Here is a 26927-nt window from a genome sequence, read left to right as displayed (position 1 = left end):
GGGCAGCCAGCAGGAGGAGAGGCCTCTGCAGCGGGCCGAGGGGGGGGGGGGGGGGGGGGGGGGGGGGGGGGGGGAGGCCCCCGAGGTGCGGGGTGGGGGGGGCTCAGCATCCCCGCAGCATCCCCGCAGCATCCCCGCATCCCGCACCGGCCGCGCACGGCGCATGCCTGGGGCAGATGCCGGCCGGTTCCAACCGGGAGAGGCCGAAGCTTTTCGGGTCCTGCGAAGAGGAGGAGCCCATCTTCCTCCTCCTCCTCCTCCTCCTCCTCCTCCTCCTCCCTGCGCATCCCCCCGCCCCCTCTCCCCGCGCAGCGTGGGCACGGCAGGAAAAAAATAAATAAATATAAAAGTTGCGGGCCCGGGGAGGGGAGGCTGGGGGGGGGGGGGGGGGGGGAGGTCCGGGGCAAAGATGCGGCGTGGGCAGGGGGGCGTGGGGAGGGGGGGATTGATGCGGGGCTGTGTTATTCCGGCCCGGGGGACACACACACACACACACACACGCCCCCGCGGTGCAATGACTCACCACGGAGCGCCCACGCTGCCGCAACCCGCGGGGACACGGGGACATCGCCACCTTCCTACCCCCCCCCCCCTCCGCGCACCCACCCGCGTTCGCGTCCCCCCGTGGGGCTCCGCGCACCCGCGGCGCCCGTTCCAGAAAACGCTCGAATAAAACCAGCAGCCCCTCCCGCAACCCGCTCCCCCCCCCCCACCCGCACCCCCACGCGTGCATTTTCGGCCCCACGCGAAAATCATCCCCCCCCCCCCCCCCCAAATTCCCCGCCGTAGTAATTTGCAAGCGGCCGCGCTGCTCGCAAGAGGAAAGGGGGGGGGGGGGGGGGGGGCGTGTAGGGTGGGAGGCGGGGGGAGGCGGCCCGCCCCCCCCGATCACATGGCGACCCCTTGCAGCCAATGCGGGGGGCTCTAGGACCCCGGGGACCCGCGGCCCCCCCGCCCTATAAATGCCTCTCCAAAATGCAGCGCAGCTCCTTTCTCCCGTCCCGCCCGGCCGCGCCGCTCCGCGCCCCGCGCAGCCCCCGCCGCTGCCTGGCGGGTCTCCGGCCCTGCTCCGCGCCCCGCTCCTTCCCCCCCACCCCCCCCCTTCCCCCCCCCCTTTTTTTTTTTTCCCCCCTTTTTTCCCCCCCCCCCCTCCTCCCCCGTTTTTCTCCTCCTTCCCCTCCCCGCGGGCAGTTTGCATGCATTGTCTGTCTCCCAAGATGGTTTGTGAGACCAAGATCGTGGCGGAAGACCATGACTCGATCCCGGGCTCCAAAAAAGACACGATCATTGTTTCGTCCTCCCAGATGTGGCCCACTTTGTCGGGCACCCCCTCTTCTCCCCTGAGCCCCCCCAAAGAGGAGCCCAGGCGCGACAACGTGTACATCCGCGAATTCCACCCCTCCGAGCAGGAGGTGGTGCGCCGCATCTTCTACGAGGGCATCATGGAGCGGATCCCCAACACGGCCTTCAGGGGGTTAAAGCAGCAGCCCCTCACTCAGCTGCTCTACGGGCTGCTGGCGGGTGAGTGCCTGCTTGGGGGGGCCCCACAAAATGGTGGGGGGGGGGGGGGGGGAAGATTGGGGAGGGAGCGCCGCGGAGCCGCAGCGCTGCGGAGGGCGCAGCGCAGCCAAGGGGGGGGGGGGGGGTTTGGGGGGGGTGAGCCGCAGCATTGCGCGTGTTTTTAGGGAAAAGGGGGGTTTGGGGGGGGTCGTGGGGGTGAGGGTAGAGCTGTCCGTGAGGTTATTTCGTGGTTGGGATTGGGGGGGGGGGGCACAGAGAGGGTTGCGCGGTGGAGGGGAGCGGTGCGGGCTTCCCGGCGCTCAGCGCACCGCCCCCGAGCAGCCCCGCGCGGGGGGGATTTGGGGGGACCGCCGCGTGCCGCTGTTGCTTGGAGACAGCCGGGAGCCCTCCTTCCCCCCCCCCCCCCCCCCCAGTGTGCTTTTTTTTGGAGGGGGTCGCCTCCTGGGGTTGCATGCCCAAAATAACCCCCGCAAGGTGTGCCCCCCCCCCCCCCCCCCCCCACCAAATAATCGTCCGTGATAACGTGCGCCCCTCGTGCGAATACTGATGAGAGCCCCGCATGTGCAAATAATAACGTGTGACCCCCCCCCCCCATCCCAAAATATAACCCCCAGGGTGGTTTCTTGTGCCCTTGGTGGCTGCAGGTGCCCCCCCCATGCCTTGTGGGAAGAGGCCGTGTGTTGGAGGGGGACCCCCGGCAGGTAGCGGGGTGCAGGAGTCTCAGCAGGGGCTGTGCTGGGGGAACCCACCAACAAAGGGGCACCCACAGAAGCCCCCCCCCGGGTCTTCCACGCCTCCCCCCCCCCCCCCCCCCCCCCCCCCCCCCCCCCGCCCCCAAAGCATCGAGGCGGGCAGGGTGCCGTGTCTCCCCCAGCAGTCACTGCTTCCCGGGCTGGAAATAGTAATGCCGCAGTGGAAAACACATGGCTGCGGAGCGGCGTGCCTGCAGCCTGCCGTCTTCCCCCCTCGGCTGCCTCTTGGCCTTTCTGGGTGTGGGGAGAAATGGGGTCCGGGGCCCCCCCAGCATTCCCTCTCCCCCCCGGGCGTCCCGGCCCCAGGGATGCCGCACACTGGGTTTCATAGTCCCCGAGAGCGTGAATCGCGCCGTGGTTGCGTGTGCAAATGTCTATTTTGTCTGTGCTCTTTTAATTTATTTATTTTTTGTAAATGAGTTTGTATTCCGAAATCAACACTAAATTCTCTTTTCTGACAGGTATCGTTTATTTCTCTTCCTTATCTCCATAGTAATATGCTTTGTTGTGACCAAGTCCTTCCTGCTGACCTGCTGTTTGCCCATCTTTCTGATGGGCATGAGGTACTACTTCAGTAGAAAAGTTATCCTCCACTATCTCGATTGTGCGCTGCATACGGACATGTCCGATATTGAGCAATATTACATGAAACCGCCAGGTGAGTCCGAGTGCCCCCGGGGGGAGCCTTCCCCCGCCCTGCTGGGGAACATGGCTGCTCCGTGCTGCTGGCGCCTTTGCCTCCTGTCAGCAGCACTGAGCAAGCTCAAAAGTCACCAGAATCACCAGAATGCAGCTCTTTGGCCACACCAGGCACAAATCCCAAATCCAGCCCCCTTTTTTTTTTTTTTTCCCTCCCCAAGATGTCCAGTCATCCTCTGCAGAATCCGTCCGCACCCGAGGGATGGGGTGTGGGTGCTGGGGGCTCGCTGCGCTGCGCTGGGGGGGACATGGATAATTACTGCCGGCTGTCTGCCCCCTTCTTGTTCTGGGTGTTTCTGTGCTCCTCGTGCATGGGAGCAGGTCTCAGAGTGGGAAGAGGGGGAGATAAAGGTCTCTTAGCACAAATGCATAGCCCATTTTAGGGATTGTGCATGTTTTCTTGCATTATTTAAGAAGAACCTTCCTTAACGCAAGTGTTTTGGAAGAGGCACAGATCAGGTATGTAAAGAGATACTGCCTCCATCCATTTATGTACATGCATGTAATTAAAAGCATAATACCTAATGCTAATGTTTGCTCATTAAGCTGCAGAGAATCTCTTACATGATTAACTATAATAAACTAAGGCACTTCACAATTTGTCAGGCAGGGAAGGTGCTGTTTCCTTTCTGGAGGCGTGCACCCGTGTCGAGAACCAGAGCAAGGGGCTACCTGGGCTGTCTCCTGAAATCAGGGGGCTTTGAGGTTTGCTTTTTGTGGCCGCATAGTGCTAGCAGAGAGCCTGGAGAGCGAGGTGATGCCAGGCACACGCGTTAATCTCTGTTTTCTCAGGGTACCTACTCAGTTGTTTTTCCATGGGACTGTTTTCGCTGCATCATTGCTGTTCCCCACGTGTGACTGACCTCTCCCTAAGGCTCTCCTCCTGGTCACTTCTAGAGGACTAATAGGACGTGCCACAGCTGCAAACTTTCCTTCCTCTCACTTCTGATATTATATTTACCTAGAATGATGCTCGTCCTGTAATAAAAGCCTCAATGTCTTAACAGTGCTTCCTTCAGATTTTGTTCCCCATCATAGCACACATCTCATGCAGATCTTGTTCCATCTTTCACAGGGGTTGTATTTAATTCACAGTGAAGCAACGTGTAACTTGCATGTAGCTCGTGTGTCCTTAAAAAGCGCAATCTTCCTTCAAGCTGTTGTCAAAAGACTAAAAGGGCGTGTGGCAAAACACTCCTGAAGCTCTGTGCTGAGGTTCGACAAAGCCCAGTGCTGGAGGAGGCAGTGGGGAACTGCAGAAAAAGAGCAGGCAGAGCAGGCTTCTGAGGTGTTTGAGCTGCGTCTGTCCTTGGGGCTTGGGATTTGTGCGGTTCCAGGTTGGGTGTGGAACCAAGCTCCTGCATTTGTAATGCCAGCGTTTGTAGAAAATAAACCAAATGGGCTCACATGAACAGTCAGGAATGTCCCCCCGCTCGTTTTGGGTCAGGAACGTAATGCAGATAGGCCACACTGACAACGTGCCTTTGAACCGTTAGCATTGCTTTTATTTGAGACCTAACAGGGCTGGTTTCAATTTTAGAGCGAGTGTGTGGGCTTTAATTTTTGACAGAATTTAATCATGTGTAATTAGGCTTCTGCCATGCCATAAAAAGCAGATTTATGGGATCACTGGTGCTTGTGAAAGGTGCTCGATGATAGTAGTATTAAGCAAGTTGGCTGGGGTCATAACGAGGTAAAACCCAGGGGAGTCTGGCAGGACTGCCTCCATCCGTGGTGCCACTTTACATGGTGCCCATCCCCATGCCATGGCACTGCATGGTGCTGTCTGCTGTAGCCTGGCACGAGGCACAAACTCAACCCTCTCCTCCCATTTCCCCACAAATACAGTTGTCAGATTTCTTCCCTATAAGACATACGAACAGTTGTCTCGGAAAAGGCTCCAGTTCCATGCACTTCTGAGGCTTAGCACTTGCACTGTCTGTTGAAACGTCCTGAGAACAGGCAGAAATGTGCCACATCAGCTCCCCCAGTCCCTGCATAAAGGACACAAATGACAATAGAACAACTTCCAAGTTTGTCTTTTATTGTGATAGTTTGCAAATTAGCACGCAGACATAAATTATTGCAGTGGGAACAAGAAGGGCTCATTCTCGTAAGCGATGCCTATTGTTCCAACTTAGATATTACTGAAAACTTTCTCAGTTGGGTATTTGGGAAGAAGTTGTCACAGGGAGGTTAATCAGATGCTGGGACAGGGGCCCAGGGAGGCTGTAGATACTGAGAGCTCGACTAGTTGAGATAAAATGAACCTGATGTGACTTCAGATTGGCTTGGCTTCAGCTGGGAGCATGACCAGGCAACTTCTCACTTCTTTGAAGCATCTTTATTTATGTGCTGATTTTTTTTTTCAACATGGAAGACAAAGGAAGGCAGCGTTGCCGTGGTGGGTTTACAAATTGTTGCTTCTCATGGTGACAGACACAAAGGTAGAGTTGGGACATGGTCTCAAGGTCTCCGGTAAGGATGCTGGTCAGGGCTGTACCGAGGTTTTGCTCTTGGCATCAGTGGCACGAAGAACCAGTGTTTGCCGTGCACTCCTTGTGGTGCCTGGGTCGGGGTTCTGTTGTGCAGAGCATCAACAGCAAACAGCCTCTGGTCAGGCAGGTGTCTCTGGGGAGGAAATATTTTAACTACTGAAACATTTTAGTTACTGAAATGGGTCATTCCTGGTGGTTTTGCTGAAGCATTCTTGCAGGCTGTGCAAACCATGGGTCAGTTTAAGAGCAAGAACTGAAAGGTCACAGTTTGTAGTGGGTTGTCATAAGCACCAAGATTAATGATTAGTGGTACTTGCTTCAAATATTTTTTTTCTGCTGTAGTTTTTCTGACCCACTAGTCTCCGAGTTAGTTAATGTCTTAAATTTCCTCCACTGGGTTTTGTATGAACTGAAAAATATGTGCTGACAGCGATTTTGCTGAAGTACACTAGCCAAAATTTAAATCTTTTTCTCTTGTCCTCCTACACTTACACCAGGATTCTGGCAGAAAATTTGGGCTGGAGTTTAACTCTAAGCTCTTAGGCAGTAGATTGACTTGAATTGCTGTTGACTTCAAAGGAGTTGTTGGTGTTGAGTTGTGTGCTGGATCGGGATCTTAAAACAGAGGATTGAATGGCCCAGCCTTCACAGGCTCTTCGTTAGCTTGCATTTCTCATTTAAAGTAGCACTTACTGGTGGCTTTTATTTTCTTCGTAGAAAAAAAAAAAGGCACTGGGGCGGTAGAAAAGGAAGGAATTGGATAATGGGCTTAATTGTCAACCAGAGTAACTTGGTCTGTAGTAAACAAAAAAAATAATTTTAAATAGAGAAATGCAGGAGGCAGGGCTCTACACAAATAAGAGGAGCACAGCTGGAGTTTCTTTTATGGTCTGATGGTTTTGTCGACTAATCAATTTTACAGTGTCTCTTCAAGCTTCTGTCACAGTTGGTTGTTTAGTGTATTTTTGTGGTGGTTTGTGTGTTGGAAAGATTCTTGCGAGGTTGAGGTCTCCGCTGGAGTGCTGATGGAAACCAGAGCTCCTCACTTCTGGCGTGAAACCGCTGCCCTCCCGAATGAGCAGAGCTTCTGTGGACGAACCGGCATGTCTTCTTGTGGTAGTTTCAGGCCTCATCTCCAGCTACGGTCCGTCTTGACCTGCTGTGTGGGTGCCCCTGCAGCAGGACGTGCGTGTGGTGGTGGTGGTGCGAAGATCTCCTTGTAGGCCTCTGCCCCAGCAGGACGGGCAGGTGATTTGGAGAGCTGTGGCTGCTAGAGCTGGTGGAGGCCTGAGGGCATCTGCCTTGTGTAATGCAGCCGATTAAACTGAGGAATTGCTGTGGGATATGTCGGGTTAGGTTCAACATGCCAGGCTGGCAGCTGTCGTTTTCGGTGGTGGCTGCATGTCTGCAGCCATCGCTCTGTGGTGGCGTGGGCAGGGCTGGAGGGAGCGGTTCTACCATCTCCTGTGAGTCCCCATCTTGGACTTTCTCCTTGCCAGTTGTGTACAGGGAGGCAGCTGTTCTGGTGGGCAGGGCAGAGCAGGTTTCCATCACATCTGGTACATGAATAGGTTACGTTATCCTGGGGTTGGACTGGGCCCTAAAACAGGGATGGCTCATGAGGGTTTAGTCCCTGCAGCTCATGGGCGGCACATCACTCAGGTGAGTCCAAAAGAGGGATGTCCTGCACTTCCTTCTCAGCAGAGATCTTGGGTTCATGTCCTTCTCCTGGGCCACCAGCTGAGGTGGGCTCAGAAGGTTTTTGAGGAGGTGACACCCTGCTCGTGGCAGCACTGCTCGCTCCTTTCCAGGCACTGCTCACATTCAGTGCAGCAGCTGGGTGAAGAACGGGTATTTCAGTTGTGCTCTTGGGCTGGGCACAGGGGTTTTCATGCCAGAGAACAGAGCTGACACCAGAAGGGCTGACCCCAGGAGCACGTGAGGAGATGAGCACCTGGATGAGAAATTATGCAGTTTCTGTGCTGCCAAACCTGGGGGGCACTGGTGGGGTGAGCGGCCCCATCGTGGCTAGCACTTCTTCCCCAGGCACACTGGTGTTTTGGTGTACCAGACCAGTGTGGGGACCATGAGGAAAATACAGGGGACACTGGGAGCTGTGGTTGCTCTGCCTCACCCTGTGCAAGCCAGGGGGGGGTTCCTCCCCATGGTGGGGGTGATGGCCTTCGGCAGGGAGGTGGATGGAGCCCCCCAGGCTCCAGTTCTTCCACATTCTGGGTAACTCAGCAAGCAGCTGAGCCGCCAGATAAGCAGGAGGGACGCTGCCCACTGATAACATTGTTTTGAAAGAATAGAGCAGCTCTTGCTTTGCAAAGCCAGGGCTTAGTTACCTGACCCCGGGAGGGGGCGGGAGGGGGCTCGGGGCTGCTGCTTCCCAGTGCAGGAATGTGTTTTTGGAGAGCCCTGCCCTGCTTGCCCATGCCCGAGAGGCAGCAGGAATCTAAGGCATCCCTATCTCCAGCATTTCTTGCTGGCTTTGCAGCGCCCTGACCTCGGGCATCTGCCAAATCCCTGCGCTGGCTGTCGTGGGTCGGGATTTTCTCCTGCGTGCCGCTGCTCATGGAGAGCTGGGGAGTCCAGACTGGGGCTTGGAGTGGGAGCAGAAAACCCAGAGGAGAGGCTGTGTCCTGATCCTAGCGGCAGCATTTCCCAGCTCTGCTCCCACCAGTGCTGGGAGTGGAGGTCAGGTCTCATCTTTTGGAGGTGAAGGGCCTTTCTTCTGTGTCTTGCATTGTGGCATCTCGGCCATTCAGTGGAGATGCTTCAAGGGATGAGATCTGCACATCAGAGAGATCTTGCAAGATTAGGATGAGAGAGCTTCAGACACAATGCTTTCCACTATAAAATGCAGTGAAGATATTTCAGAGACTGGCCTCCTGCGAGACGAGTGCTTAACAATTCCCAGCGTCACTTTTTGGTTACTTACACCTTAGCTGAACTGGAACTGCCTGCTTTGGTATTTCTCACACGGTGCCTGTCTTGAGCTGAACTCGGGAAGCAATAAACAGCAGCTCATGTTTCCAAGTTTTAGGGGTGCATGTTATCTAGCATTGGTAACTGACCAAAATATTTTATTATTTGAATTACGTAAAGTGTCATTAAAGTCAGGTTGCTGCTCCCAAAAGCTACCTCTTCTGACACAATTAGTCCTCCACATGCGAGGTCCTCTGTTGCTGTGGCCATCAGGAGCAGGGACCTGCCCACATGGGACAAACCTGACACCTTTGCCATGCCACCCCATGCCACGTTCTTGGGGCTGAACATCCCCAGGGCTTTCTCCAGCACAGGACCAAGCATGGACGCGTCGGCTCTGCTGGCTCCCAGCTGTTCTGGTATCTCGGCCAGCCCTGTCGCAACCCCATGCTCGTGCTGATAAGCACCTGGTGGGGCTGCAGGGGCTGGTAATGCCTGGGTCTTCAGAGTTTTTTTTATTATTATTATTTTAGGCACGTTTAAGCAGTGCACATCTTCCAAAGAGCAATGCTGTGAACTGATGGTTGCCCATGGGAAAATTGGAATTGTCTGACTTGTTCAGGACTGTATTGCAGACACAAATAGGATAAACATGTTCATGGGGAAGCCACTGCAGCCTTGCTCCCTCTCCTTTTATTTCTTTATTACTGGAGTAGGAACATATGCACAACCCCATTCCTCAACATGCGTATCCTTAAGACAAAAATAGACCTTGCTTCAGATCCACTAGCTTTGGCACATTCCCATGTCAAAATGAGATGAAAATACATTTTCTAGTAAATTTTGCAGAGCGCTATAACCTATTTTTTTTCCTTGCATTCAAAATTTCTCTCTCAAGGTAATTGACGTGGCTGTCAGTTCATGCAGCAGTGTTTAAATTGGTAGCCATGACTTGGGGGTACGGTACTGCAGAAAGCAAGCTCTGTCTGCAGGTATTTAAAAACCCAGTAAGTGCAAGTGCTCTTAATTAATCTGTGATACAAGAAGTAATAAGTTGTGTGAATTGAACATCAGCAGTTTTTCAGGCACCGTTAGCTCCTCAGGACTGCCAAACGTGAGCTGCGCAGGGACTTGTGAGCATTAATAAGGCAGCAACATCAGGCGTTCTGGTTTTGTCTGGCTTTGAGCATTTTTTTTTTTTGCTTTTTCTCTACTGTTGGTTGGTTTCTGATGTTTTGGCTGCATGCAACTTCTCGTGACTGTCTCAGCAAATAAACCTAAGGAGGAATACAGAATTTTCTCGGCAAGTTTAACTGCAAAATAATTAGTCTCATAAACTGTGTTCAATGGCTTTTCCTCCTCCCACTTTATTTGGAGTAGCTGAGATTTAAAACAATTACCCCAAAATATGTTTCAGCTGAAGGCTTTCAGAATTGTCTAAACTTAGGCTCCATGTTGGGTACCTAAGTAGCAGTGGGAGATTTAAAAGTACGAAGCTTTGAGCCCCTCTGACTCTGAATTTTGGAAGTAGCAGCCCAAGCTGGAATCTCGTTCCCAAGCACCAGAGGCGTTATATTTAGCTTTTTAGGGTTTTTCAGGAGTGTTTGTGATCCCTGTGTGCACAGCCAGGTGCCTGAATACTTCAGAAATTATCAGCTCTGTATCTTAAGGCCTCTAAGTTTTTTGAAGGAAGACCAAAAACCAGCCTTTTACATAAAAACCTAAGTACACGGACTGATTTTCAACCAGCCCAAGCTCTCCAAATTTCACAGTGGATTCCTGCTGTAGGCTTAAATCTTCATCCAAGTCCCTGGGCTGGGATTGCGTTTTTCCCTCCTGTCAGGAGGTTCGTGTCTGGCCTGAGATGGGCAAGCTGCTGGCGATGGCAGCAGGGGAATCCTGCCCTGGGGTGCTCGCTGGTACTGACAGGCATGGCAGAGCCCACGCCTGTGGTTTGGTAATGCAGTGCTGAGGATCTGTTACAAATAATAGCGTGCTTTGTGCTGCTTTCTTCCATCCGCAGGAGAGGCTTCGTGGAGTGTTTTGCCAGTGTCTGGTTCCGTGATGTGTGGCCTTTGTTGTTGCTTTCTGCATCAGTGAAACAGGGAGCTTCAAAGCATATTTTTAGTTTTTCATTTTTTTTTTATTTTAACCCCCCCCCGTAGGAAGCTGAGGAATCATTTTTTTTCTGACAGGTGGCTAATGAAAGCAGTCTTCAAGCGAATCCAAAGATAGCAGAGCGTCTTGCATAGCTTCTATTCACAAATCCCTCATTTGTAAGCGGTGCCAATAACAAGATTTGTGTTTGTTTTTTTTTTGTTGTTGATAAAGGCAAACTGGAATCACCAAGAAGCCTCGGCCTTGCTTTTTATTAAGGCACCAAAACCAGTTCATGCTGGTTGGGTTAGAGACAGGTGTGTGCCACGGTGTCTGTTACAGATGGCTTCGAGCCATTCTTTCAAGTAGTCTATTGACCCGCTGGACCCCAGCAATCAATTAAGTATTTATGAAAGCACATCCTGTATCATTTAGCATCTTCTATAACTGCTTGACAGGTGCTTCTTTCCAGAGCTGAAGGTGTCGTTTCTTAAAGGATAATCCTGAAATTTTGACCTGGACCACCCAGAGCTTAATGCCAAGTGGGTTTGTGCTTTAAAAAGGGATTCTGTGAGTTAAAGGCTTTTCAAAACAGGTAGCAGGGAACATGTGTTGTATGTGTATATTTTAAATGGCTATGTGAGATATTGCTATTTAAAATTATATTTGCAACAGTTTACACATATACAAGCTAATAGAAAAATGCAATGCATTAGTCTCATGTTAGTGGGTACTGCTTGCAATGATAATTTGCAAGTACCAATTTTGTCACTTAAAATTCACGCACTGCTTGTAGGTTTTATCTAAGTGGCAAAACTGAAAACCCAGGGTTTTACGAGAAGATGATTTTTCTGTTCAGGAGCCAGAAAATAAAAGGGAAAATAGTTTTGGTCCAAATTAAACTGATTTACTGCTCCCTCTTTTTTTCTGCTCACTGTGAGGAACCAAAAATCTTTATTTAGTGGTGAATGCAATGCTTTCCTCAGCCTGAAACAAGTGTTGGCTTTGATACAGGCTTTCTTACGAAGCAAAGACCAGCTCCAGGTATATGGTTAAAAAAAAAAAAAAAAAGCTGATTGCAGTAGAGCCATGTTATCTCCCAGCCAGGCACCCTAAATACTGTGCTGTAAGGACTCAGTTTTTTGCATGGCATTATTACACACAGACCCAGTGCTGGGACCAAGTGGATCCCAGCACCCGTTAGTGATCAAGTGAGGCATTTTATACTGGTGTAGGAGTCAAAGAGGTGGTATCGTGGTGGGGACCCACTCCAAAATCCCAGTAGCCCATCAGCGATGTGGGGGTGAGCCGTGAGCAGGAGTGTAGTGCCAGTCTGGATTTCATGCGTGTTTTTTTCCTGGCTGAAGATCTTCGGTGAATTCAGGACAGACCTGTAACTTGTTTTGAATTGACAAAAAAAAAAAATGCATTTTTAAATAAGCTACTTGTCTGGATTTACTCTCGATCACCACTAATTGCTATACAAGCTGCTCCAGCACTCTCTTGCCAACATGCTTGAATCCTGACTTGGAAACCAGTATGAGAGGTGCAGCTTTATTTGCTTTTTACAGTCACAGCTCTCGGTCTCTGCACTAGATGCTGGCTGAAGTCGGGGTGCAGGACCAGCTGGCCAGCCGTGCATGGCTCCTTAGTGCTCCTCGCATCCAGCAGTCACACAAACTGCTCTCAGATCATAACAGCAACTATGGGGAACCAACAGTGGCTTCTCGGTTGTTTTTTTCAATTTTTCCCCTTCTTTTCCCCTGCCATTGCAATTCTTTATCCCACTTTTTGCAGTCTTGTGTCAGACTGCAATGGTTTTGGTTTTTCTCATCCAGATCCTGCTTGGCTCTCTTGCCCGTCCCTGTGCTGAACTCTGCCTTGTGTTTTTCTGGGCCAGCCCTGGCTTCATTTGTCACTTGTAGCAGTTCCCAAAATGGTGGTCCCACACCACTAATATCTCCCTTTTCATGTCTCTGATCTTTCCCTCCTCCTCCTCCCATTATGTTTTTAAATTTTGTGCTTGCGTCCCTTTGCTTAATTCCATTCCACAGGCAGTTCTCCTCTTTCTTAGCGTGTCATTCAGATATTCTGCATGGTGAGCACCAGTATTTATTTTTGTTGGTAGAATGCTCAGAATAACAAAAATGAGAAAATAAATACAAGTCAGCAGCACGAGGATATTGTGTCTGCTAAGCTGAAAACACAGTGTGTCAGCGCATAAACCCATGTGGTGGGGAGAGAACATTTTGCCTGAAGGCAAATGAACTGCCAACAACAGGATTTCTTACACCTTCTTTAAAGCCTCTGCCCTGCCTCGCTCAGATGTATCTGGACATGGCCTATTGATCTTTTTCCACTACGACTCTTTCCCGAAAACCCATTCTTAGCATTTTAATGGGATGTAGAAAATCCTCATTGCAGTTAGAATACAGGAGAAAAAAATGTAAAAAGTCCTTTGCTGTGATCAGGGCTTTTTGTTCTTTTTTTGGAGGTGCCAAATTTGTTCCTCCTCCCTGGAACTAGCTAACAGCATCAGAAACCCCGTGTAACACTTCAAGTGGGAATCCAGGGAAGACCTAAATATGCCGTCTTTCAATTTAAAATAATGTAAGTAGTAAGACTGCAAAGAGAAACTTTTCAAAACGGGCTGGTTTTGGAGCACCTGCCATTTTCAAGCGCTAACCAATTTTAGATGATGTTTGGTTAGAGCAGTAAAAGCATGTCAGCTACTCAACTGCTGTCTTCCATAACCGCAATTTAGTGTCTCAGCCACGTGAGAGTCTTGGTAAAGTCATCGCCATTGGAACAACGTCATTGGGGGTGGGATTGGTTGGGAGAGAGAGAAAGCAAGGCGGGGGGAAGGTATTGTAAGAATGGGGTGGTAATGAGAGATCAGGTGGATTTTTATTTAAAAAAAAAAAAGTCCAAACTGCTTGAAAGGAGTGATCTTGAAACACCTTTTCAAACTTGTGCTGCTTGTACAGTCAATTAGGTTCACTTAATGGCTACGAAAATACACGTCAGGTTTGATTCTAGAACCTGCAAATGTTCAGAGGATAACATCAAGCTGTGCGGAGATCTTTGTGCAGAAATAAGCCATCATCAAGTTTTACAGTGCTTTTTTTTGAGCCTTCAGTACTCTGAAAAGCATCAAAGCATCTGCAAGTTTGTTTTTTTTTTTTTAAGAAGTGGGAACATTTTTCATGGATAATGCAAACAGCTAAAGAAGATTTCAGTGAAATTCTTTATATATATATATATATATATATATGTATATGTGTGTATGTATAAACAAAAAAACCTCCCCGCATTTACTGAGACTGAACTCTGAGAGAGCTTAGCTTAAAGGTTCAGTGGAGCATTTGCTTTAACTTAACCGTGTGTTTAAAGCCCTTGTCTTGTGTTAGGAATTAAAAGCATACTTAGGGATGTCCTTCAGCACAGGTCCACATACTGTTTTGATCTTTACAGGAAACCTGTGGCATGAATGGGAAATGCAGTGACATGGGGTAAACCTGCCTCCAGTTTCTTGAGTTGGCTGCGAGATGAGTATGTGATGTTTTAGGGAAAACTGGTAGGTACATCAGGAGGAGTTGTTTCAGTCAGGAACTTGCTCTTAATTTCATCCTGCTCTTAGTATTGGGGGGTTTGGTATATAATTAGTGTTGCCTTTGTAGTAGGGAAAATCCACCCGATCCTCAAAATACTGTATTTCTACCCCATTTCTGTGGATTTGCATCGCTCCCGGCTGTGGTTGCTGTAGGTGCTGCTTACATGGATGAGTGGATCCTCTTTCAGCAAGGCTCAGGGCACAAGCCCAGTGATGTGCTGCCTGCAAGTCTCTGCTTTCACTGCCTGTGAGCACGCTGCCCTTCGCTGCCACGTGTCGCCCTCTGTGCTCAGTTGTCTGCTTGCTCCGTTGGTTATTTCACAGATCTCCTTCAAAGCCCTGGCTCTCATGACCGGCGTTCAGTTTGGGGCCAAGGGGGAAGGAACCCCGCTCGTGGGGATGTTGGGTATGCGATGTTGGTAGGTGGTTGCTGCAGGAGATGTGGGAAGAACTGGATTAGGTTTCTCTAGGGAGGTTTTGGTCAGAGTGGTCTGGTGTGGTAGCCTGAGCACATGGCAAAGGGTTTTTTGTTTGTTTGTGTTTTTCCCTTTCTTCATTTTTGAGATGTAGACATTTATGCATGCAATTTTCATTTTATGTTAATGCATCATCCATGACAGGTCCATTGTCTGCCCAGCCGGGCAGATGTTCATGTGTTTATGGATGCGCAATCTTCTTCTGGTGCCATACTCAACAGATGTGCTGGTTTCAGCCTGGGTGTAGCGGGGTTCAGTGTAATTGCACCCCAGACACGTTGGCCTCGATGAGGCATAGGAGCATGTTCTCAACAAGGTACGTGTTTTCTGCGGCGTGGCAGGGCTGTGGCTTCAGGTGCAGCACGGTTTGCTGAGAGTTAAAGATCAAAGCAACGTGTGGTGGCTGAGGCTTGCACTGCTCGGGTTTTGGTAGGGTCTGCAGCATGGTGGAACGGAAGGAGAAAACACTGAGGACCTTTGTTTTCATTATTACACACCAGAAAGAAGTGAAGTCTTGCCCGAGTTGCTTCAGTGCTCAATCTCCTTGATGTGCAATGCTGCTAACAGTGTGCAGGGGAGGCAAGAAAAGCCCTTCGCGTTGGTGTGTGCAGGTGGAACACGACAACCTTACCCCAGGGCCAGATTTAGCTGCGTTAGGTATAAATAGAACAGCCCTCCAGGGATTGAATATTTATGGTAAATCTAGAAAAATAAAAGGTCTGCAGGCAAGAAAGGTGTTAACTGACAGCACAAGTCTGAGGGGCTCATCCTGGGGGGACACAGCAGGGAGCATTCATGGGCTTCTTGGACCAGATGCCTCTGGACTGTCTCGTCTGACATTTCTACCTGTCCCCTGGTGTTACTGCCTGCTCTCGGTTCCTGGAGGGCCCAAACACAGGGAGGCATCTGCAGCTGCCAAAAGGATCAGGTGTGGCCCTTTTTTCTTGGCCTGCTGCATGTGGAAATTGCTTTTCTCCCCCCTTCCCACTCCACTGCGATGGGTTGTGGGGGCTCAGCTCAGGGTGGCAGCTGGGGACCGTTCACACGATGGGGTGGCAGGTCCCAGCTGATTGTCACTGGTGTCCTTGTCTGATGCCTGAGCTATGGGAAGGGAGAGTTGTTGTATTTGTTCAGCACCATTTTAAGCTGCTGTGCTAGAAATAGGAAGAAATACTTGTTGCTAGCAATAGGCTTGAAGAGATCAAGCCATTTACCGACGGCCTTCAACCTGCAGTTTGTATCAAATCTGTGCCCTGAACATGTTCTCCTTTTTTTCCTGCCTTCCTCTACTTTGAGCATTGAATTCTTCGGTGTGGTTTTGGAGAAAATGTGACTGCTTATGGCTGCTGTTTCACTCCAGTCGATTATTAATACAATGGGAAGGTAGATACTGGGGAGGTTTGATTCATTGTGTTAGCAACAAGACAGGATTCTTGTGAAACTCGAGTCATGTGCAGAAAGAAAGGTTTTAGTGTAGCAATCGTATTTATTGTTAGTTTTGGGGGAGTGCAGTGGAAGTTTCCCTTTGCCAGGCGGCGTTGAGTGAAACACATTCCCTGCCCTAAGTTCCCAATGCACCCCTGGAAGCAGAGGAGCTGCGTGGGGGTCTGAGACTTTTCTGGTCGGTGTGTCTGCACCATAAGCTATTGTTAATGATTACTCCTAATTATTGCTCATCAGTTGCTGTAGTAATGAGGTCCCCATTCAGAGGCTTTTGAGGGCAACAGGAACATTTCCTTCTAACGTGCTAAAACAAAAAACAACAGCAAACATGTTCAGGACTGTTGACAGATGCCATACAGCACCTTTTGGCTGGATATACATGAGCACTTTGTGGCATACAGCTGAACATTTCCAAATTGTGCGTTTGCCCGTCTGCATCACATCTGTGGCACGGGCTTCCTTGATGCCCCTGGAAGTAGTCAGGAGTGTAATGCCTTTTGCAGGTGGGGCATTTTTGGCTGCCATTTTCTAAATAAGCAAATGTTTTTAGTTCCCCCTTCTTACGTACAGCTAGGTGGTCTCCCTGTTGAGTAGGGGAGGCCCCTTCCAGCCTTGCTTCCAATGCTGATTTAAAGAGCTGTACCTGCATAGGTTATTCTGTGTTAAAGTATCATTATGCTGGATCCCAAGCTTGCACCAATGTCTTGGGTGCAATTCCTCTTGACAGCCTCATTCCTGGTTAAAAGTGGTTGTTCGCAGAGCTCTGGTCAGGCTTTGCTATGGTTGTTTGCCAAGGAGAGGCTCTCCCGGAGGGTATCTCGCCTAAAAGTTTGTTGACCTCTGTTAGAGCAGCATAAAACTCCTCAGAAGTCCTTGTAGAGATCAGAACTGCTTTTATTATTTAACCTTAAGTAAATATAACGTTAGTTTCTCTCTTTGCTGTGAAGCATTTGGTGCAGTTCCTGTGTAGGTACATGCGATTCTATTCAACTGAAGAGAGGCTTGGCTAAATTTAGACCAGACGAGTAATGATAGATGGCTAAAATAAGATCGATTCTACCCATTTTCCCCATGTGATTTATGTCTAGGCCAACTGCTAAGCGAAAACGGAGTCATTTGATGATACTGCTCAGTGTCTTTTTACAGTAATGCACATAAAGCAGAAGCCAGCCAGCAAATAATGAATTGTAAAACATCCAATAATTCTCGATTTTCGAGTTTTTTCAGTATTTGGAAGTGGAATGTGCCGCAGTGTAAGTTCAGTACCTTTCAGAAAGCAATAAAGCCATAGAGTGAAAGATTGATAAGAAGATGGAGATGGAGCATTAACGGTGTCCTTTTAAGAAGCTGGCTTAAAACACAACCAGCAGCACGTTTTATTTTGTAAACTGATTTAACAAGAAGCTAATTGTAACAGCAGTCATTTGGAGCAGTTACTGGGAAGGATGCAGGCTCGCAAAGCTGGCAGAAAGTCTTGCTTCCTTTTCTCCTTTAAAAATCTAGCTAAGAACAGCCGAAATACTAAAAGCATTGGCTTACTTAAGGTCTGACTCCACCATTTATAGGCTTAGCGAGGATTTGGGATGCATACGGAACATCTGCTCTGCAAATACTTTAAATACTCATTTTTTGTCACTCTGTGCAGACCAGTTCCTTCTGTGACGTTGGTCCGGGGGGAGTCATCATACAGCTAGAAAACGCTGGGCCAAAACTGTATATTTTAGTCTCTAGCCGCTCCTTTAAGCTATTTAATCATTTGCTTATTGATAACTGTTGATCTCATGCAAAAAAATCCCAGCCACTGCCTGGTTTCTCAGGCTGTGCTTTCTCTTGGTGATATAGTGGGTGGATTTCAAGGGCTAGGCTAGTAGTTTGGTCTCCTCGCTGCACAGCATGCTTTTCTGCCCGTAGCATGGAGCAGAGGGGCACAGACAGCTAAATGTGTACTGATGGATGGAGCAGGGATGCTCTGGGCCCCCGGGGGCTGAAGGCTGTTTGGGAAATCAGACCGCGATGTGCCGATGTGGGGCTCTTGTCGATCCAGGCTGGGTCCTCGCGAGGCTTCAGAGGGGAAAGGTGTGTGGGCAGGAACTGCCTCGTGGTCCAGAGGAACAGGGGGAGGTTTTAAGCAAAGTTTTGAGGTGATCAGGGGTGCCTGCTGGGTCCCATCTCCAGCAGGCGCAGTGGGAGATGCTGGAGCAAAGCTGGCTGCTTTCGGAGATCTGGCTGCTGCACAATGTGCTCTTCTTGTCTCCAGTCAAAAACCTGTGAAAACTAGCTGTAGCTAGCTGCCGACATCTCAGGGGTTTTTGGAGGGGATTTGTCACCCCAGAAAGAAATACCTGTGACAAACTAGCAGGGTCCTCTGGAGGACAGGCCAGCTCCATTGGGCAATGTCCACATCTCGCCACCATCCCCGTGCCACGTGTGGGGCCGGCGCCCTTCTGGCCCTTGGCACAGCCCGGTGTGCTGCCAGCCTCCCTCCCTTCCTTGCTGTCCTGGGAAAGGAGCCAGCATTCGATCCTCCTGCAGTCCGGTGACACTGCTAAAAACCTCCTGGCATCAGGGGTGGTTTGGTTGGCCTCTAATGTGGAGCGGCAGCAGCCAGAAAAAAAAAGAGATGAAAGGGAGCAAAGATGAAAAAGGAGGTGGATGGAGAGGCAGCCGGGGCTGGTGGCAGCTCATCCATCTCTCCTGGCGCTGTGCACACACGCAGGTGATCTCGTCGCCTGCCCCTCGGATGTCCCGTGAATCAGCCCCTGTCACCCGCCCCCGGCACGCGGATGCTCGGCCCTGCGCCCTTCCAGCAGGGAGTTATTTATGGCAGGGCGATGAATCCTCCGCTGGTAGCTTGCGTGGAGTTATTTATGTGAAGGAAGGGGTCCCGCAGCGTTTCTAATTTCATGCATGGGTAATTCTTGTGTGTCCCTGACATTTTTTTTGCTCCCCCCACGCCTGTGCCTTGTCTGCTGCAGAGGGATGCTTGCGGGTGTCAGGAGTGTCAAGGCAGGGTATCTCACATCTCATCCACTTTCCGTGGCCGTAAACTACTCTGAAATGCCATTATTTTGTAGGAGCCCTCCAGGAATGTCTTCTTAACTGAAGTCAAGGGTAGAGTTATTAGCAGAAGTTGTTGGAGCTGTTATTCAGCCCTGCTTGAAGCCAAGGGGAACTAGGAAGGTAGAAGGGAGAGAAATGAAGACCTGGGAAGAGCGGAGGTAAGGAGAAATAACGTGCTTCACAGGCACAGTCCCCTCCCCGCCCTGGTTAGCAGCACTTACTTTGCAGCACCCAAGCCTCCTTTCTGTCTTGACGTTGATTTAATTTGGCCGGTCTGCCCCTTGTTTTGCTGAGGATGGAGGGGAAGGAGGAGGAGGTGGGATGAAAGGCTGCGGGTTCAAACAGCATCGGCAATGCATAGCTGGGACACCGTCAGTGTTGGGCTGGGGACTCGTCTGCTTGCTGCAGTAAGCACTGAAAGCTGCTTATATAAATAGTGCTGGCAGGAGGAGAGGTGAGGCACCGAGCTTTGGGGCTTTTTAATAAAAACAAGAGTAGCACAGCTGCAGTGTGTGGTGCAGCACAGCCTCTGCAGGCTCCCTGTGCACTGCCCAGCTCGGGCTGCCCTAAACCTCACAGGAGGCTGGGTGATGGACTCCGTGGACAAATATTTAAAGCTCCGTGATGTGTCAGCGTGTTGCGCTCCCTCTGCCCTGATATTCCTGTTGCATCGGGTCACAGGATGTCAGTGGGTTGTAGCAAGGAGTTTGGGGCATCTGGGCTTTGCAGCTGGGATTTGCAAGCCTGTCAGTTTTGGCAGGCTGTTGTGTGTGTTATGAGTGAGGAACTGCAGATCCTGCTCTATGGGAAGTGCTGGGCTCTTGTTTTTTTGTTTTTCCCTTTTCCCCCTACCTTAGTGACCTAGGGGAAGATCAAGGATGGAGGCTTGCCCCGTGCAGTGTGCTGCAGTGCGAGGTGAGGCTCTCGCTCCTCCCAGCCAGCCCTGAAGACTCAAACTGAGACCTCCACCTCCTCCCACAGCGCACGCCTGCAAGTCCCATCTCTGCCAGGGATGCGGGTTTGCATTTTTTTAATGCTGGGGAGGCCTGGCCAGAGTTTCCCGTGGCATCAGCTTCCTTCTGTCTCGGTGGCCACGGTGACTCCCCGCTTTTGGAGCGTGTTCTGAGGATGTCGCCTGCGACAGCTCCGAGCCAGGAGGGGAGTTGCACACATCTGTGCTGTGGTGACACGCTGAAGCAGAACCGAAAATCACAATCCGTCTAAACCGTGCTTGAAGGGATATCATGTCTGTCTGGAAGTGACGTTCAAGAAGTAGCTGTGAAAATCGCCACCTCTGAAAGAGGGTGAATTGCCCTCGTTTTGCTGGCGGTGCGAGCTGGCAGTGCCTCTTCTCTGGGCATCTGCTCCTTCCTGGAGCTGCTGCGAAGGGAAAAAGGCTGGAAACCAGCGTGCATGCACCCAGCCTGCACCGAGTTTTATTGCCTCACCTGTGTGCTGCCTGGACGTGAAATCAGAGCTCGGCCACAGGGCTTCAGCCATAGCAGCGCCTCCCGTGAAGAAAGAGGAATAAGGCCGGTCTGCTTCAGGGGTGAGGTTTCCGATGGGGTGAGCTCCTGTTGAAAACTGTCCCTGGGGAGCAAACCCCCACAAAACTGGCACCAGCAGTAGGTGATAGCTGATCCCCAGCCCTGTGAAGGGAAGTGATGGGTTTGCTCTGGCTCTGTGCCCTGAGTACCGGCACAGAGAGGCAGTTCTGGGGTGGCAAGGCTTTGCTTGCTCCCCTGGAAATTTAATAGGAAGAGATGGATTTTAAAAATATCCCAGAATGTCTGTTTTCTGTCGCATCAACAAAAAAGCCAAGACAGACCTTTGCTTTGCCATTAAATTCTGGCTTCAGGAGTAGCTGTCTTTGAGCACTGTGGGACGCTGGAGAGCTGTAGGAACCCGTGGTATTTAATCCCGTAGGGCTCCGGGTGATGGGGAAGGCTGATGTCTCATTTTCCTCTCCTCTAGCAGTACTCTCTGCTATTGCTTTCGGTTCCAATCTTTCCACCCATCCACCCACTGGCCTTTTATTCCCTAAAGGGTGTGGAAGAATTTGCAGCAAAAAATAAATGAACTGATTTTCACCCACCATCCCTGTTGGCTGTGTGTGGGAGAGCCGTGGAGCTCATGACAGGAGAGGCTTGCGAGAGCAGTGGAGCTGTGTCCTCAGCTGAAGAACCACAGCCAACCTTTGTAGGTTATTCTCCCCACCAGCTCATTGCTATGCATTTCTTACAGTAATTCCACTATCACCGTGGCTCTTTCTGGGTACAGTAAATAAAATATATCTTAAGTGATGGTCCTGTAGGACCAGGAGGCTTCATGGTGGTGAAGTCCAAGTTGGTAGCCAGCTGCTTGGTTTAGCTTACTTGCTGATAAGGCAGAACTGCTGGTCTTTCGCCATCCCAGGTATTTCATAGAGCTTTAAGGAGGTGGGAGACAAAGGAGCCTTGGCTTTGCTTTATTTTACAGTGTCTTTTGTAGGTCTTATTTATCCCAGTGTGACAACTTTCCTCTAAACTCCTGCTTGCAAGCAAAGCAACCTTCCTCTTATAAAGCTCATGCCCAATGTATGCTGGTTTTCTAATCCCGACCTAAGCTTTCTTCTGTGACTCATGGTCTTAAGTGCAGTGGAAGCCTCGTTGTATGGTAAAGCCTGGAGGCATGTTGTGTGGGTCTTTTTTAAGGAAGGTGCTACCCTGAAAGTTGTTCTTACGGGAAACATGGATGTGGTGAGGAGGCTTGCAGCAAGGCTGTGTTCAAACGGGAGGCCTGGGCTGGAAGGCTGTGAGCTGGCATTTTTGGAGATACACGAGGTGCTGGTGGCACGGGGAGATTGCAGCTGGAGTTAAATGTAAGGTATCTATGAAGAGCAGCCCTTTGTGCTCTTGCAGGGTCAGGAACCTGGAGAGCAGTTTGGGGCAGCAGGAGCTGAAAGGGCTTTGGGTGTCCATCCCAATGAGTGATGGGGGGATGCCAGGAGATGGAGGAGATGAGAGCGAAGGCAAACACTGGCACAAGATGAGCATCTGAAGGGCAGGGGGAGTCGCAGCTGTCGGGGTGTGTGTTTATCTTGCAGCCGTGATTATTTTCAGATCGCGGTTCGGGAGCGTAAACCATCAGCACCCGCTATTAATAGCTCTGCTGGCAGCCAGGCTGCTGCTTACTGCTGACAGGTGAGAGGAAGGTAATTTCGTTTCATCCTCGGTATGAAAAAGTGCAAAAACGAGGTGGGCTCTGATTCAATCCCCTCAGTCCCAAAAAGATGGGCAGGAGATCCTCCCTTAGACCTTAGGGGTGAGGATATGGGTGCTGCTGCAGGAGGGAATTCAGTGAGGAGCTGCAGCTGGCCAGGATTGGTGAAAAAACAGTGAGTTCAGGCAAAAAGCAAAGCGAAGAGTTTCGATTTCTCTGAAACTTGAGGGGTTTGCTCAGAGCATCAGACGGGGATCAGCAGCCTGTGTGGGGATGCCCAAACAGCTTTCGGCAGCAAATCCCTGTGGGCGAGGAGCACGGCTCCCCAGGGAGAAGGGATTTGGCCACCCCGCAAGGGGAAACTGGTGCTGGGCCCGCAGCCGCCTTCAGGATCCCAGCGTGTTTTTGTAGACTGAGGGTCTGGTGGATGGCAGTCCTCTGTGGGCATAGAGCCCTGAAAGTCCTGGGGACTAATCACGCTGGTGCAAACGGGAGCCGAATACAACTTGCATTGTTTGAGCAGATGTGTCCTGTCTGGCGCTAATTATAAGCGTTTCATGCACAGCACACACCGGGAGGTGTGCCAGCTACTATTCCTTTTCATGTTGAACTTGAAATCATTATAATTAAGCTTTAAAGTTGTAAGTAAAAACTAACAAGACATGTGCGTTGCTGTCATGCTAGCAGTGGGACTGGTGCTTGGTGTGGGGCTGGGCATGTCAGAGGAGTGTGAAGAGCTGGTGGGCTCTGCTGTGGCAGATGTGTCCAGGTTTGGTCTTAAAACAGGCAAAAATTCTAAAAATTTGGGAAGTGCGCTGTTTTACAAACCTTGGAAGCATTTTGCCGAGTAAACTTTAGCTGAGCCACTGGCTCGTTGAGCACATGAGGGGTTTGTTAGAAAGGGAAAAGCATTAATAAACGTGGGGAGCAGTGATGGTAGATGCATAGGTGTCCCTGTCTCGGGGAAGACAAGCCAAGCGTGCTGAAGGACCAGCCCCAGGAGCAAGGTGGCAAGGACTGGCCGCTGTGTGGCACTTTTTTGGGCTGCACCATGTGGGATGCACCTGGAGAGGCAATGGGCAGGCGACGGAGGGCTGGCAGGGTACTGCTATGTGACACAGGGTCAGTAACCACACAAAATGCACTTTTTAAAACATCACAGAGCCGTGAGCTGGCAGAGCTGTTTGATTTGTACGCAGAGGGAAAGCAGCTGCTGGCCCTCAGCACTCCTAGGCCTCGTCCGGGCCTTGTCTGACTAAATTACGTTGTGAGGTTTGGGCAAATGCAGGGGAACAAGCGGCACTGTCACCACAGCAGCGGCGAGGAGATGTTTTAACTGCTTGTGATAAATGGGTCAAGATGGGTCCCAGTGTGTTAAAAATTAGCTGTTGACCTAGATAGCAACAGCGCGATGGCTGCTGGCGGTGGGAGCAAAAGCGAGTGCTGGTGCTGCGCATGTCTGGGCCCAGTGGCGAAGATTTAGCCTGGATGTTTTGTTTTGTGCTCAACTGTTCCTCGGCTGCTCAGCCATGGATCATCATAACCACCTCCCTAAAGCCCCATGCTTTGCTCTCCCCAGGTACTGCAGGACTTGGGGACTTACCATATTTATTTAATTTCCCCCCATTTTGGTGCCTGCTGTGTACTCCTGAGCTCCTGTGGCTCTATGGATCATGGTGTGGCTCTGCCTTTGGGCAGGGTGGTTTGCAGCATCAGTCCCTGTGCTAAAGGTGGAGCCACAGCCAAAATCCAGTTGTCTTCTGCTGTAGGAAGGAGAAAGCCACTATCTGCCTGCAGGTCACAGCGTGCCAGGGGTCTCTCCTCTGTTCGGTTGTCTCTGGGTAAAGCCACGTTCCTCCCGAGCAGCAAAAATCCGTGCTTTCCTTCTGAGCAAGAGCTTTGTCATAGCGTGTCCCTCATTAGCTGATCTAATTGGATAATGGTTTTCTTGGGCGTTAATTGAGCAACATCTGAGGTGAAATCATGTTTGCCCTGTGCTGAAAGCATGAATCTTCTCGTGTCAGTTCAAGGCACCTCCTTCACCATGGTGCTATCTGAAGATCTTGAGTTAAGGCCCAAGTAATTTGTTCCTTTAATTTCATTTGTTTTTATTAAATAGCCTTGCTGGTGGGGCCGGGTGGTGCTGCAGTGCTCTGGAGTTGAAATAGTTTCTAGTTGCATTGGCTTTCACGTTGGTTGGCCAGCCCAAGCAGCTGGATGTGATGCTACCACAGCACATGAGGCATTCAGGTGGAAATACAGCTCATAGTAGAGGAGGAGTTGGGCAGCAAAGTGAACGACCACTTTGCTGGTCCTTGTGTGCCATGGTCAGGTCTGGGGGATTGTGACAAGCAGCCAAGGGCCTGTTCTGGGCCGGGGCTCACTGCAGTGAGGCTGCTGGCAGGACAGGAGAGCTGTGACTGCCTGCAAGTCAGGACCGAGAGATGATTTCCGACCCCGGCGCCGCCGGCGGCTACATGTGGTGCTTTGTCTCCCACAGGCTCCTGCTTCTGGGTGGCCGTCCTGGACGGCAACGTGGTGGGGATCGTGGCGGCGCGGGGCAACGAGGAGGACAACACGGTGGAGCTGCGCCGCATGTCCGTTGACTCCAACTACCGCGGCAAGGGGATCGCCAAGGCCCTGGGCCGCAAAGTGCTGGAGTTTGCCGTGCTCAACAACTACTCTTCCGTCGTACTGGGGACCACGGCCGTGAAGATGGCGGCCCACAAGCTGTACGAGTCCTTGGGCTTCAAGCACGTGGGAGTGGTTGAACATTACGCCCTGCCGGGGATGACGCACTCCTTGCTGGAGAGAATGTTCTTCCAGCTTCGCTACCACCGCTACCGCCTGCAGCTGCGCGAAGAATAAAAAACCCAACCCACCAGGCGAAAAAGTTATTTTTTTTTCTCTCCTCCCTCCCCCCCCCCCCCCCCCCCCCCCCCCCCCAAAAAAATAATAATAATAATAAATCGCCCTTCTATTTCTCGTCGCCTTTTATTTGCCAATTTTGTCCACCCTTGTTACCCATCTCATTTTTAGTTTGCTCCGTGCCGCTGGGTGGCAGGACTGGGCGCCGCTCCCTCGCGTGCTGGAGGGGGCGATGCTGGCAGTCCTGCTGTCTCCGCGCACGGGGCTGCGGACCTGCAGCCCTTCCTCCCCAGGTACCGACATAAAGCACAGAAACTTACCTGCAAAACAGCACCACAGCTCCGGTGTACATAGTCTTTTCCTTTTCCAGATGTAAGATAACACAGCGATGCATTCGTAATAGCGCAGAGGAAAATTACTTGAATGCAGATTTCAGTATTTCATGCACCAGTAAGTATAGAATATGCATTCGTCTTACCCTTATTTACTGGTTAATTGTTTTCAAAGAAAGAGTTGGGGGGGAAAGCCCCCCAGCCCAACCCGCTTGCTACAATGCATGAAGAGGAAGCGTGTGCACGCACTGACGCATCGCACTGCCGCCACAGCACCGGTGTTGCACTTTCTGTGGATGTGCCTCGTTCTGCCAAATGTCCGAGGGACCCTCGGCGCATCCCGTAACCACGACTCTGCTCCATCCTCATCCTCCTTCCTATGCCAGCAAACAAGACTCGACCCGTTCGGACTCGGAGCCCCGTTGTAACATAGCGTGACGTGAAGATCAATCAACCCTACCCAGCTCTGCGCTCCTCCGTAGCCACGCGTAGCCTGCACTCCCCGGGCCAGACTCCGCATGTGCGTTGGACTTTGCTGCCTTTTGGGGTGGGTTCTTTTTGGGTTGGTTTTGGTTTCTTTTTTTTTTTTTAATTTTTGTTATTATTTTCAGTTTTGGCTTTTGCTGAATGGTGTCATTGAGGCATAATGGAGGCTGCAGTTCCTATGGCAACCCATTTGCACATTCATGTGCGCAGCACATCCGAGCACTTCAGAGAAGCAATGTGTGACAGATAATAGCATTTTGGGGAGAGCTGGGGAGGGGCGGGGGGGGCACACACTTATTATCTTAACCAGCTGCTTGTTCGATACATGTAGATGGCCTCACTGCAGCCTGCCATAAAAGGTAATTAACTGCTTTAATGATGTCAGATTTGTGAATTGTACAATGCAAAAAGCAATGCAAAGCAGATCCGGCATGTGTCTGTACCCAGTATGTATGTACAGTGCCTGCCAACTAAAGAGTAACCAAGACTACAGCTTCTTCTAGCCTGAAATATCAACTTTTATAACTTATTTAAACAAATAGCAACTTTGCATGAATTACGTCTTGGGGGTGGGGGGGGGGGAAGGGGAAAGACCAGTAGGTTTTAATTTTAAAACATGGTATCAGAAATATAAAGAAAACACATATCTGGCTGCACTTAATTGGAGGTGGGTGGAGGGGGTTCAGCTATGTTAATATATTTAAAGGGAAAAACCCCTTTAACTTAGTTCCTCGGGGAGGGGCGGGGGGGGAGTTCCTATTTTACAAAATAATGTTCACGATGAACTTGGTGAGAGGATCGAGCCACAAACGCCACGAGAGCATCACGGTGCGTGGGAGAGCTGGGGAGGGGGGCGGCTGGGGAGGGGGCTGCATCCTGCCCCTGGGGGGCTGCATCCCTCAGCACCCCCCTGCGCCGGAGGTGGCCCCGTCCTGCTGCGTGGTCCCAGC

At 50.8% G+C, this 26927-nt stretch overlaps 1 protein-coding gene across 1 annotated transcript; it reads left to right on the top strand.

The window, feature by feature from the left end:
- The first annotated feature begins 1196 nt into the window (after positions 1 to 1196).
- Positions 1197 to 25159, top strand: NAT8L (N-acetyltransferase 8 like). The gene is made up of 3 exons (XM_035547144.2): positions 1197 to 1521; positions 2767 to 2931; positions 24792 to 25159. Exons 1-3 carry the CDS (start codon positions 1197 to 1199, stop codon positions 25157 to 25159), a joined length of 858 nt encoding a protein of 285 aa, XP_035403037.2.
- Positions 25160 to 26927: the final 1768 nt, after the last annotated feature.

This window comes from Cygnus atratus, chromosome 4 (genome assembly GCF_013377495.2).
Source record: "Cygnus atratus isolate AKBS03 ecotype Queensland, Australia chromosome 4, CAtr_DNAZoo_HiC_assembly, whole genome shotgun sequence".
NCBI lineage: Eukaryota > Metazoa > Chordata > Aves > Anseriformes > Anatidae > Cygnus > Cygnus atratus.
Note: the sequence above shows the minus strand (reverse complement) of the source record. Positions and strands in the feature narration are given on the sequence as shown.